General features: G+C 36.1%; 1 protein-coding gene across 1 annotated transcript; it reads left to right on the top strand.

The window, feature by feature from the left end:
- Positions 1 to 2912: 2912 nt before the first annotated feature.
- TRMT9B (tRNA methyltransferase 9B (putative)) lies at positions 2913 to 13144 on the top strand. The gene is given in 4 exon segments (XM_010710132.3): positions 2913 to 3160; positions 5974 to 6147; positions 9062 to 9859; positions 9862 to 13144. Coding segments are annotated over 4 exon segments (1368 nt in total). The 5' UTR covers positions 2913 to 3006; the 3' UTR covers positions 10104 to 13144.
- The last annotated feature ends 1320 nt before the right edge of the window (positions 13145 to 14464 follow it).

The following is a 14464-nucleotide window of genomic DNA, read 5'->3' as shown; positions in this document are numbered from 1 at the left end:
TTTTTTTTAAAATTTACTTGCTTTTACTTGTTTTAATAAAGAAAAACCATCTCTGTAAGACAGTCAAAGAACCTGTTTAATTCCTGTCATTCTTGTTCATATGCCACAGTTCCAGTGATGGACTGATGATCCATTTTCCCACAAGATCAACAAGAACTACACTGCAGCTTCCATCTATTATTTTCATTTCATAGATCATACACAACAAGGGCCTGTTGTAGTCTTGTGAGTGAACATAGATGAACCAGGAGGCACTGGCAGAGGAGAAAATCCTACTCTTCATCTGTTATCCAAACAGTTTGTTGGAGTCCCATGTTTCTAAAGCTGCCTCCCTATTCTGTGGACTTCCTGCAGTCTCTAAGCAACTGGCTGCCAGTTCATAGTACCCTTCATGCTCTTGCATCTAGCCTCTGCAAGAGCTCTTTGGCAGCTGTATGAGGTACCACGCAAGAAAATAAAGAATTGAGGGTGAGGAAAGCGTATGCATTAATCACCTTCTTCTGCTTTTCTTTTCTCTGGCCAATTGGATAGCTTCCAGGTAACCTGAGCAGAGCAGATGCTGAAGCAGTAGGATTTCTGGAAATCTTACATTTTCATTACCTCCTTTGCAAAACAGACGTTCCCATCATCCTGGAAGTCACAAGATAGGGTTTGGATGAACTGAACATTTTCTACGGTTTATATGCAGCAGAGACTTTGTCTGATATTTTTAAGGCAAAAGGGTTTCAATGCTTGGTTTTGTTTACAAGGAAAAATTGAGGTACTGTCTCTGGCTTGCATAATTAGGTAGTTCTAAGCTTTATGTCTCCAGTGACATCAGGCTTGTGTAGTAGTGATACAGCTGTAGGTCAAGTCTGTCTCCACAGGTTTCTTGCCTTTTGTAAACAGTGAAATGAAGAGGTTTGTTGCTAGGGCGTTTCCTTGCCGTGCTGCAAAATGAAGCCTGACAGAGTTAAGGGCTTTGACTGGAAAGTCAAACTGGCAAGTCTCATTTCGTCATGTGACGTAATTGTCTGCAAAATATATGTAATCAATAGGAATGGAAATCGTAATAAAATGGTACATTAAATTATTTGCATTTTGGTAGAATACTGTTATTCTAAGATTATAGCCAAGTCATTATCTTGATAGTGTGTATGAAATATATCCAAAAATAATAACCTCTAATACAGTGCTGTGGTACTCTCCCACATGTCCATTATAGAAGGGTCAGTAGCAGTCTCAGTGAATGAGAAAGTTAAGGCAAAAATGTAATGGGCTTGTGATTCTGTAGAAAACGAAGCTGAATTTCAGCCTATATTGAGATTAAATGAAGACATTTCATGAAAAATGTAGTAGAATGTTGCATCAATAGGAAACTTAACATCTTCTATGTCATGTCCAAGCTGGCTTTTGTGTTTAACATACCCAAATTAAGCTTTGGTTCAGGCAGCTATTTCTGTAGTTGTCATAAACTGAAATTTCTGTAGCATTTGGAAATCAGTATGAATTGTTGAAAACAACTCTGTCTCTTTTTTTTTTTTAAAAAAAAAGAACTGCAAAGATTGAGCAAACAGCTTCAAGTAGAAAGATAAAAAGACTTGTAAACACTGAACCACATAGTAACCAAACATTAAATATGAACTAGAGCAAGAAGCATACAAGATGACAAAAGAAGATAAATAATTGTTAGTCTTTGGAATTTCTACGTATAAATAGAGGACTTCTGGGCAACTGAACAACAAAATAGAGTACATTTCAAGGTAGAGACGAAAGATAACTGCAAACATGAAACACATAAAACATGATCTGTTTTATTTAATAGTCAAATAAGAAAAAAAAAGAAAAAAAGAATGGGCTTTAGATTCTAAGGAGTAATTATTTGAAATTGCTGCGACTAACCAATCCTATTTGACAACATAGCTTGAAATAGAACTCTGAGAAAAATTCTGAGTTACTTCTATCACGTGATATCATTTCAAGTCTGTATTTCCAATAGTATCTGCTTTTCTTGTTCAGTCTGTTATAGTTTTATGCTCCTCAGGGTAACGCTGAAGTTTTGGCTACTGGGAATTTGCTAGTCTATTACTGATTTTTTCTCGCATGTAATATAATATATATGCATATATAAAAACACACACGTACATATATATATTTAGCTAGTAAAACCTCAGCTAATGCATCATAAAAGAAAACCGTGGATCAGGCCAGAAAAATGAAAATAGGTGCTGTAAGGACACTGAGCATAAATGTTTTGACGAGAGCTATTAAATAGGTATAATATATAGGTACAGTCTGAATAGACCACTGGGACAATTTGGTCTGACATAGCAGAGCACATAAAACCAGCAAGATGGATAAATACTATTTTTATAAGTGTTCACACATACACTTAATGTAAAACACATAAATGCTTTCTTTGTGGTCACTGGAATTAATTCCCATTTTATAAATTAAGAAGATAGTGTTTGTAGGATAGGTGTTTTGACTGAAATGAAGATGGTTAAGCAAGGGTAGAGAAATCCTGATATATTTTTTTCCCGTGTAAATCTCAGCCATTTCATCACTGAAACCAAAGTCTACGGACCCTCTTTCGGGGTCCAGGCTATATTTGAAAAGCACCATAATAAGAGCTTGCCTATCTACTCATTGGAGAGTCTATTGTTAACTTCCTGGTTCTCTGTTTCTGCTGAATACATGTTCTGTTTTGGCAGCAGGTAAGCCTTTACTGCACTGGTCAAATTACTGAGGAATATGCATATTGTTGAACAGTACATGCAGTTATATAATGCTCCTGAAGGAAGAGGATAAATTTAAAATTTTTCTTAAAATTTTATGAAAAAAAATTCATAAAATTTATGAAAAAAAACAGATCCTTTGGTTAAAAAACATAAATATGATGGCTATTAGATGTTTGTAATGATTTTATAAAAATAAGCTTACAAGTTTAGGAATTATACATGTCCATAAAATATAGTCTACAACAGTTCATGTTTCATTGTATATAATCTTCATTATGTTTTCAGGATGGAACATGAGGCTACCCAGCTAGAAAAGCAGCATGTGCATAGTGTGTATGAAAATACAGCTGCCTACTTTAATGATCTGCAGAGCAAAGCATGGCCTCGTGTGAGAAACTTTCTGTTGGAGCAAAAGCCTGGCAGTCTCGTTGCTGACATAGGTAAGCCATTCCCTGGGACAGCATGAAATATTGTTCATAAACTTTAGTAGTTTATACTTTAATCACATATATTTGCTTGAGAAAAAACTTTTAAATTTATTTAGAGATTGCTTTAAATTTTTAAAAAAATAATATTAGATGTCATATGCCATTTATTTTATTTCTTTGATGGTGTATCAGGCAGCAAGTAAGTACAATTTTTACCTTATTTTGATGGACCTAAGCTTTAATCCACTAGTTTCTTCAGAGACTTAGTGGTCAGTCACTTCCCTGCACCTTTTTTTTTTGTTTTGTTTTTTTAAATTGTATCAATATAGCTCAATTATTTCGTGTTTCAGTTTCTTTCAGACTCTTTGTTTAAATACTTTTGGTCTGCAATTTGGAACTTTTCATTTGTTCCAAAACTCCTCCTATCATGGCTTCATATTTATGTTTTGACATGTCCATTCTTAAAAACAACAACCACAAATAGTTATGAGAATCCCCCTATCCTCCTAAATATGGATACTGAAATCTCAATTTTCTACTATGGCCTTGTCTTTCCTACGTATTTAGTTTATATCTTCATTTTCTGCTGCACCTACAGATATTGTAAGATTTACCAGGTCCTCAAGTTTGCTTTGTGTTTGTTTTATAAATTCAGTCCTATACACCACATCATTGCAAACTAGTTGCTCCGTTGCATCATTGGATTTTCCTCATTTCCTAGACGGGTAAAATGCATTTACACTGCACAGTGCAATAATTGTACAAAATAAATTCTGTATCTGCCTGAACCTGTCAGAGAAAAATATCTTTGAAGATTTTGTCTACCGTAATCAAAAGATCAGTTCTGCTGATGTCAAGCAGTCCTCAAAATAAAAAAAAATATATAAATAAATAAAAAAAAGCTAGGCTCATATTATTTTGGATATGTGGATATGTATCTTTTATACATCTGCACCATTTTCACTAATAATCTCAGGAAATATCCTATGGCATCCATTCATTTGACAGTTGGCTTAACATGGTATTTCTCAGCCAAAATTTTTTGTCATGTCAATAAAAGTCATTGAAACCTTTGCTAAATTTGAGGCTTTATCAGCAAGTGTTATGACTGTTGCTGAAACCTTAAGATCGCCCTATTACAGTTTCAGCTGAAATAATTTAAATGCAGGTGAAGCATCTGGTCAGAAGGCAAATACTTACAGTTGCCAATAGAAGTATTCCCATCAAGGCACACAAGGTACCTCCTTTTAAGGGATTTAATAAGACCTACAGGAATCTGACAGCAGTGTTTATTTTTAGCATGCATTTTGAGAGGAGGGCTACACGGTAGCACCAACATTTTCAAAATAAGATGTTCAACTGATAGTTTTTTTTTTCTGTTTAATACCACCTTTTATTAAAATATTTTTGTTTGCCATGAAGAATGATAACAGTAGCAGAATGAATTATCATTTTGTGTAATTGCCTTATTATTGTTCATTCATCAGAATAAATGGCAATAGCGTGGCTGTTGTTAACAGCTTCATGAAGGAATCCACCCTCCTGATGACTCATTTAAAAGTGAATCTCCTGCAAATGTAGATTTTTAGAGTACTGGCAGTGTTACCACTCTATGGCTTCATTCCAGAGCAGACCATGTACTTCAGGAAACACTGTGATTAAAAAGCACTCCACCAAAAAACATGTATGTAGCAACTGAATCTTCGAAATGAATACAAATTTGACTTAATGTGTTCCTTCTACAAAAACGCTTGATTTTGCTCTTTTTTCAGGATGGAAGCATTGTGCTCTTCTCCAGCAGTTTCTGTGCTGTCTCTCCAGATAATGGTGCATATTAACATCAATGACAGCAGCAGTGCTGCAAGAAGCAATGACGTTTCTAAAGATAGCTCCAGGCCTTTAAATTGAATTACCAGTACAGAGATAGGTCTCTTTGCCAAGCTGCTACCCTGTTGCTTGGCTGTCAACTTCCAGAAATTATTTTTCACTACTGACCTGTAACTGCAGTGAATGTTTTCTAATCTAATTTTGAAAAATGTCTGTTACGCATGTGGTAGTGGAGAGCACTCTGAAAAATTTCAACTTAGTATAGCACAGTCTTTTAGTTAACATACTTCTATGTGGAAGATATTTAGGACTGTTCATTACGTTTACATGTATTACAATGCAACAGAACAAAGACAAGAATTGTTAAGAATCAAGTATTGTCAAGACTGTATCTCAAGTTGAAATGCTCCTCCCTACCTTGTGCCAGTTACAGATATGGTTTCAGATTTCTTGCAGATAAATCCTTTCTTCTGCCATGCAGTCAGAGACCTTTCTGGCTGAATCTGGGCCAACGAGTTCCTCCTTCTGCCTAGCTCCCTTTGAGTGAGATGTGCTGGAGAGGTACTGGGTGGGATTTAGCAGAGTCTACAGAAGTATTTGGCAGAGAGATTTATTGTAGGTCACTAAAAAGACATTGCTCTGAGATACTCAGCGTGGCTGCAGAGGACCACTCATTCCTCCTCTCACCTGCATGTAGCTTTCCTCCCCAGTAAACTGCATGTAGTGTAGTATAGCACAGGGCTATGTAATGAGTATTTTTATCTGTGATAGTTGTACTGTTACGTTCCTAATGGTGTGAACAAATAATTTCAAACAGTCCAAATGAATCTGGCTGGAATTAGGCTAGAAGAAGCAAACAAACATTTTCAGGAAACCTAAGAACCAGAGAAGAAAACTCGCTCCCAGCCTCACTCCCCATTATTTTCATATTTTGGGAGGAACAGATTGTGTCCATAACATACAGCTTCTGATCTACTAAAGAGTATTCTTTTCTTTAGGTTGTGGAACTGGAAAATATCTCAGTGTCAACAGTCAGGTGTACAATCTCGGCTGTGATTACTGTGGACCACTGGTAGAAATCGCAAGGAAGAGAGGTGAAGAAGTTCTGGTTTGTGACAACCTTAACCTTCCCTTTAGAGACCAGTGCTTCAATGCAGTCATTTCCATTGGAGGTAAGACAGCATACTGTCTCATTCTGTTTCACTGCAAATACATATTTCTTTTGATCATTTTCTTTCCAAGTGTCTTTGGTTCAGTTAAATGTCTTTTCAAAAAGTTCCCTAAGAATCACAGCATGTATCACTGAAATTAATGTAGTAAAAGTTAAAAAAAAATTTTGTTCCATTACAAAGATGTGCTGTTGACCAGGGAAATATGTAGATTATTTTTTTTTAATATGTGGTCTTGATCACTCTGTGAAGAAAATATTTCCTTCCATCATGCACTTTAAACAAGTAAAAATTAATATAGAATCATAGAATGAATCATAGAATGGCTTGGATTGGAAGAACCTTTATGATAATCTAGTTCCAGCACCCCTGCTATAGGCAGGGACACCTCACTCTAGACCAGGTTGCTCAAAGTCCCGGCTTTCCTGCAGGTCCCCTTCAGGTACTGGAAGGAAACATATAAACATGGCTATTTGTAGTTTAAATACATTACATGGTCAAGATACACTTTTGTTTCTTCCTTAAGAACTGTTTTGACTAGCAAATACACTGAAATGGAAAAAACATGTAAGAAAGCAAGAGCTTGAAACTTATATTAACTATTATGTATTAGGAATACAAATTTCTCTTTGAATAGACACAAAATTAAAATTCAGAACTATTCAAATACCTGTTGTCTGAGTGAAGAATCTTAACATCTTATCTCCTCTGATTTCTATTTTTGAAAATATTGCTCATAATTTGAGAAACAAAACCTGGAAGAGGGTGGATGAAGAGCAATAGTCAGAGTACCCAGTTAAAGTCTAGGTTTTTTAGTTCAGTGCTAGCTTGAACTTTCTTCAGGCTGTTTTGCAGCATGAGCAAAAATATAAAATGGGAAAATTATTATTGATAGTAATCAACAGTACTCAGTCTATTACTGACAAGTATTTTTAAATATATGGTACATGTAAGCATATTTTAAAGGGAAGAAATGTTGACCAATATGTGAGTAATATGTATATTTATTTGCTTTTGTATTAACTATTCAGTATAATTGTCAGGTCTATCTAAATATCAAGTCTTGTGGCATAATTTCGATGCTATCAGATTAGCTGACTTTGTAGGATAGCCTACCTATTTAATATTTATACCAGTTAAAGGCCTGACAATATTAAAAGTTCGTGTGGTATTTTTGTACTTTCAGCAGTAATGGATTTTAATCTCTCCTGAACAGAGACATGATATGTCTGTGTCCATCTAATTATAAATAAAGTGGTTTTTATCCCATTCCAGGTAATGGCAAGTATTTGTGAGCAGAATCAAATACTCTACTTCGCTTTGCTGGAATTCTCCTCTTTATAGGATTTCTATTTCTGTAGAAGTACCAGAATGATTATGTAATTCTAACCACAAAGAATATTTAATCTGTTGAATGAATTGCTTAGATAGACCTAGCTGATTAGCCCTTTATTCTGGTGAACTAAGATCACATGCTTATGCTGTCAGTTTGATACCATTTTACAGGAGGTTCAGTGGTGACATATAAGTTACCTCCATTATGAGAGAAAATATCAGTTTCTTTCTCCCCATCTTATTTAATAGTGTTCATTTTTTTTTCCAGTTAGGAGGAGCTGGAAAAAAACATTGACCATATGGAAAACTCTTCTCAGAGTTTTCTGTCAGATGCTTCTGAGGGCCTAGTTAATATCAACTGCCAAGAAAGTTTTCTTTGGTAAAAAAAGTTCATTTTTCCCCTTTTTGGTAACGTAATCATCATTTAGAATTAAATCAGGGCTATCTGGACACAGTTTTAATAACTGCAACATTGAAATAATCTTTCTACAAGATTTGGCTACTGTCAAGCAGCACACATAATCTAATTTTTCTGAAGGTATGAAGATGACTTAAGCTGAGAACATATGTATTTTGATATATGGGTAGATTGAATGGTTGTGTGAAGTAGCTGCTTACCGGCCCATCTGAACTGAACTGTGGAATCAGTCCATATGTCATTTATTTGAATCACATATCACAATCTGATGATATAAAGAACAACCTCTCCAACATAACTGATCTCAGTCCAAGTTAAAGTTTTTGAGTGTTTAGAGAGCAAACAGCTGACTTAGCTATTCTCTGGCTGTTAAAATGGTTCCTTCAGGTGAGCCGGAATCTATAAACAATGCAGAAATCTTGTAACACAGTTCATTTCATGTTATACTGAAACTTGGAAATTGTCCTGGAAAGAAAATTCAACCATAGTTATCAATAGTTATATTTTGACTTTGATTTTTTTTTTTTCCCTAATACCTTTCTCAGGAATGAAAATGGAGACTGAGACATTTCTCATCTTTCTTCCTCCAAAATCAACATTCAATAAAGGAAATACTTTTCTACAGAATTAATGCACTGGAAAATATTTCTGTTTAATTTTTCTGACTAGCTCTCTTGAAAGCACACTGACATGAAAAACTTTTCTTTTCACCAATATTACTTTTTGCTGTATTAAATGATAAAAAGAATTTGTGTTTCCTGTTAAGATAAATCTCAAGTGTGTTCCAAACCCCAAAGTCGAACTTAATATTACCTAACTCAACCAAAGGCCAAGCATTTCAGTGAAAGCTAGTCATACTGTTTTCTTTTATGGGTGATGCAGAGAAATAGAAACTCTGTCTTATGTGCCTGACTTATCTCAAAACTCTATTTTGTGATTGGATGAATGTCCTCCTTTGGGATTTGCCTGTTTTTATCCATTGAATGTGAACATAAAAGAGGTAAACTTGTGTTGCAGTACCAATAAATTCTGCAGCATTGCTGACTTGCATGGGTGATGATTGTGAAATGGCAACAAAAATGATTTAACACATAGAACAAGTTGAAAAAGAAAATGCTCTGCCCTTACTCATATCCAGTACATAATGTCTTTCCTTTTTCATAGTGATCCATCATTTCTCAACTAAACAAAGAAGAATCAAAGCAATAAAGGAAATGGCGAGAGTACTGATGCCTGGAGGCCAGATGATGGTTTATGTTTGGGCTATGGAACAAAAGAATCGTCACTTTGAGAAACAAGATGTATTTGTTCCCTGGAACAAGGCTCTGTGCTCGCGGCATTTTTCAGAATCGAATCAATCTGGAGATAAGGGAGAGTTTGTGCATGCAGTAAAAAGCCAAGATATATACCCTGCAGAGGTACTGAGCTCTGATTACAGCTACCAAACCAATCTACAACCAGAAACTGATTCAAAACGTCCCCACAGTACGGACCATTGCTTATCCAGAGCCTGCTGCATGAAAATTTCTGAAGAAGAAAATAGATTTTACAGTGCTCTTGGAAGATCTTTCCGCTCATGGTTTTTCTCCAGATCCCTTGATGAATCAGCCCTCAGAAAGCAAACTGAAAAGTTAAAGCCTCTGAAGAATGAAGGAGAATGGACAAACAGTACCGTGCCTATTCAGCAGTCACGACACTGCAGTTTGGATTTAGGTCATCACAGGGCACTGCTAAAAGAACAATGTTTAGATGATGATGATGTGTTTGTAGAGAGCTCACCTGTCAAAAAACTGCCGTGGTCACAAGCCATACATGCACTGAAGGATTTGAGTTTAAATGGAGGGCACCAAAGTGCAGCTCGGAGTAAGGATGAAGAAGCTGCATTTATAAATGGCCCAGTGGAAGACAAGGACCACAGCTGCAGCTGTAATAAAGATGATGCTGTTAAGTCTAATGCCAGTAGGTTTTCAAAAGAACTTCAACAACTGACTCCACTGACTCTGCTTTGGATTCAGCAGTGTCTGTTGGAGACCAAACTGGTGACACACTGGATACAAAAGCCTTCATGCGCTATTATCATGTTTTTCGGGAAGGGGAGCTTTGCTCTCTGATAGAAGAGAACGTGCCTGAGCTTCTGATACTTTCTTCCTGCTATGACCACGGAAACTGGTGCATTATTGCAGAGAAAAGAGGACAACAGCCGTAAACAGAACAAAACAATGTAGTGACTGAGAATTTTAAGCTGCTCCTTGTGTTCCTGTGACTGTACAGTGTGACATGGAATTTGAATCCCCTGTAGTCATGTGCCATTCATTCCTGAATTTATTACATATGTAAATATCTAGTGCAAAGCCTGTATATAGGAATGTAAGTGGCAAACGATATTTATGTTTTGTTAAACTTTTATGAAGTTAAAAATGAAGAGTTTTATATTGCTTTTAGCAAACAATTGTGTTTTTAAATATACTTTTCTATTGAAAAATAAAACTTTTTTATAAGACAAGGAAAGGATCAGGACATCTTTTATGAGAAGTATCATCTCAGTAGAACATTCAGGTTTTGTTCTTGAAATGCTGAAAATAGATGACATTATTCCCTGTTCTTGAAGTCATATGAATAGAGAGACACACATTTTGAAAAACACTTGAGGATATGCTGCTTGAGTGCATGCTGTAGAACTGGGAGCAAGCATGGTCCTAGTGCTACTTAGTTTGGAGTAGAGTTGTTAGTGGGCAATACTATGTACAGAGCAAGCTGCATTCTGTCATTTGTGACTGATATTTCAGAATAAATGGCGGAATGAATTTTGAACAGCAGTTTGGATTTTTGTTTTGAAAATAATTTAATTTGTGCCTCAGTCGTAAGTTTGGTTCTGCATGTTGGCTCTCACTGATTTCCTGTGCTGCAAGTTTTCACTGGTTATATGTATATACAAGTCAGAGGGATTAGTGAGAGTATCAGTACTAGGTAAAGGTTACAAAATCTCAAATATTTGAGATGCATATCTCTTTTTTTATAAGCTTGAATAGCCAAGATAAATAACACTTGGTATAATTAGTAAGATCCCAGTGCACATCCAATTAGCTCTCATATCAACTCTCGTCATTCATTGACATGAGAATATATACTAAATGGTGTATTAAACAATGTAGATAGAAAGAGGATACAAGTCAAATTTTGTATCTAAAATACAACTTTTCTAGTCCATGGTGAGCAAGTAGATGAGTTTTGGATTGGATTTTGACTTGGATGGATTTTGAACTGGGCGGATTTTGAGTTGATCAGTAGAAATCCCTGGTGGTACTGGCTATTTTTAGATGTAGCTGCCCAGGAGTAATTACTGCATGGTAATGTATTATATATCTATTTACTGAAGTAATGCCTGTAGAAGAATCATCTTTGTCTTCCTCTTAGTTTAGGATCCTTGTACTTTATATTTCCCAGGTATGTACCAAGTGCCAGACGCAAATCCTTATATTCCCTACTGCCTTTTGAAAATAAAACTATCCATCTGAAACTTCTGAAATATTATTCCTCTCTGTCTGAGCCTTACCTCAGAGCATAGGCAATATTCCCTATGTGACTGGGTCCTGCTGCTCTCTGCTCAGGGGCTGCTCCAACTGCTTCCTCCATCTCCAGTTTCTGAAGCACAGTGCATAGAAGCCTGTGGTGGTAAATTGCAAAGTCGATGGGGGTCATGATCAGCTCCACACCTCATCTGCAATGTTGTCATGTCTGACCAGAAAGGCTTACCTCATTTCCTGAGAATTTCTGGAGAAGCCTGAGGAATTAGAACCAAACTCAGTTTCTTCCAGACAAATATGTTAGGGTATATTCAGCACCCCTAGAATTTGGGCCCTGTGTAGGAATGAAATTATTTATTTATCGTCCTATATCCAATCTTGAAAGCTTGTTCCTAAAGTCCAGCATGCAGAAACTCCATTGTGTATACATTAAAATATTCATTAAAAGTACAAATCTCTTGAAAACTTTATAACAAATAATGAATAAATAAATAAAATCTGGTTTCCCCTGCATTCTCAGTCATGCCCAGTCTACAAGATCTGGTTGCTGTAAGGTTAAAGGCAAATATGTTGTATTTCTTGTCTGACTTAGAGGCAAAATTGTCACCCTGATTTTGCCAGTATCAAATTTGATACTGACCTCAGTACATCTGCTCATAAGAGGCACATGGAGATGTCTTGATTGCGCAAGAAAACATGCCCCATTTTTTTACAATTTAATTTACTGGAATCTGAACTGGCTGAACAAATGCTGCTAGTGTGTTAACTCTTACTAACCGTAATCAGAAGGCACAACTGTGATAAAATGGATGCAATTGAATAGATCTATTTCTGAAGGACTAATACAATTGTAACCTCGATAAATGGCATTTTGTCTTTTTTTAACACAAAGAATATTTATATTAGAAGTGCAGAAAAATCTTTTTTTTTTTTTCTGCTAATGGCAACTAATTTACCTTCTTCCAAACTCATGCAGGATCTTTAAAAGCACAGGTGAGGTATGAAAGCTGTAAGTAAGCCAACAAATCTTTTTCTGGCACATATTTATATATAAGTTACTTATGTGTGCGCTATAAAATCGTGCTGAATGGAGAGCTGTGTATTCCACACCAGCAGAACTTTTTAAGCAAACTACCTTGGTGGATTTTGAAGAGAGATGGTGGCTCTAAGCCTGTAACATTCCTGCCATATCAAGCTGCATCATGCCTCTGTGGGGCTCTGTTGGTGTTGACACTGTGTTGAACCCATTTGTCTACCCATTTCCTTGCTCAGCTCTTTGATAGGAGTTGTGGCTATTTTAGCGCTCCATGAAAATGAAGTGTGTCAATATTAAATACATACAGTTTTGTAACTATCCTGTGCATTCAGCATTTCTATATAATATATTAATTCTGGCAGCTATCCATTATTTTATCTTCCATTCTGCTGATCACAGCCATGCTTAGGTACTGCTCTGTAATCAGTTCTTTGTCTGTGCATAGAACCTATTATTTAGTATTTGACAGAAAATAAATCTTGGATAAAATATGATTTCATACAGAACTTCTGTGCTTTAGGATTAGTTAATAAATACATTAGCCACTGGAAACTGTGTATGGGTAAGTTCTTGATGAGTGTTTTTGAGAAGACTGTTAGTGCTATTTGCTCAGTGAGACCACATAGCACAATGCAGAGCAGGTGAGCAGCCTGATTTTCTATGAAGCCAGAAAATCTGTCTTTACTTTAGACTCACTATAAATGTGTTCATTTGAACTACGTAAATAAAGGTGATGACAAGTGATTTTCAACCACATCAGTACTATGTGTCATGCTGAGGTTAGAAAAGGGTGTAGCTGATGGTCCAGCAGGATTATCTGCTACTGAGCTTCATTTCTGATCCCCTTCTGAATTATTTACTGTGCTCCAGGAGTAAGCACTGTGGCATAAGATAACATCGAAATATTTCGTTGACATTGTTCACAGTCTTTTTGCAACAATTTAAGTCAGAATAGAAAAAACATTGTAATTAAAATTATTCAATTTCCAGGTGAGATTACAGCTGTACTCAATTAAAAGTGTTTTTACAGTTAAAGTGATCATCAATTGTGCTTTTACAATTACACTGATCACTTTTTATTATGCTGATAAATTTATCACAGTAGTGACAAAGGACCTAGAAATAATTAAGCACTGTCCAGGTGAGTATATCTGGTAGAAAAGATCATGTAGCCCTTTGGATTTTAGTATAGAGCATGTAGCATTTAGATAATGGGAAAGTAGTATGAATACAGATTGGATATTGTAGGTAGATATGGATCAGTCCTTGTGAAGAGAGAATGAATAAAATTTGATGCAGAGTTGAGAGGGGCTAAGGAAAAAGAGCAAAGATAGGAAGTACACAGGGAAATGAAGGGGAATAGCAAAGGTGAGAGCAATCACAGCAGAGAAAGCAGTCAGCTCTGCTGATATTTATAATTTCCAGAGGGTCTAATTGATGTCGTCCTGCTCTCTTCATTGCACATGCAGAGGGGAGAGTACACCTTTTTAAGTTTGTACTTTCCTGTGCACTTCCAAGGCGTAGGCATATACAGATGAAGATTGATAGGACTAACAATTTTTCCTTCCTTTTTACTTCATTGTAGCTTGTTGTGTTTTGATTCCTTTTATTCTTGTTGAGAGCTTCAGTTTATCCTGGTCAACATGACCTTGCACAGAGGAGCTTCCTCTTCTATCAGTATAGTGAAACTGGTACAAGGTTTGCTTGTAGAAAGGGTTGTAGGAACAGATTAAAAAAGTATTAAGGCACAAAAAGGTGCATATTTTCAGCTGTTAAGAGATGCCATTTCTTGCTCTTACTTTCTGTATAGTTACATAATGTTATCCAGACTGAAGAAAACACTGCTCTGAGACTCTCCCTTAGTGCAATATGTATGAGTGTGCTGTAGAAAACTATACCAAACATGTGTGGGCATCTTGGATACTTAGTTGGAGAAGAGAAGGCATCAGGGAGACCTGATAGCGGTCTTTCAATATCTTAAGGAGGACTGTAAGAAAGAAGGGGACC

This window comes from Meleagris gallopavo, chromosome 4 (genome assembly GCF_000146605.3).
Source record: "Meleagris gallopavo isolate NT-WF06-2002-E0010 breed Aviagen turkey brand Nicholas breeding stock chromosome 4, Turkey_5.1, whole genome shotgun sequence".
NCBI classification, from domain to species: Eukaryota; Metazoa; Chordata; class Aves; order Galliformes; family Phasianidae; genus Meleagris; species Meleagris gallopavo.
Note: the sequence above shows the minus strand (reverse complement) of the source record. Positions and strands in the feature narration are given on the sequence as shown.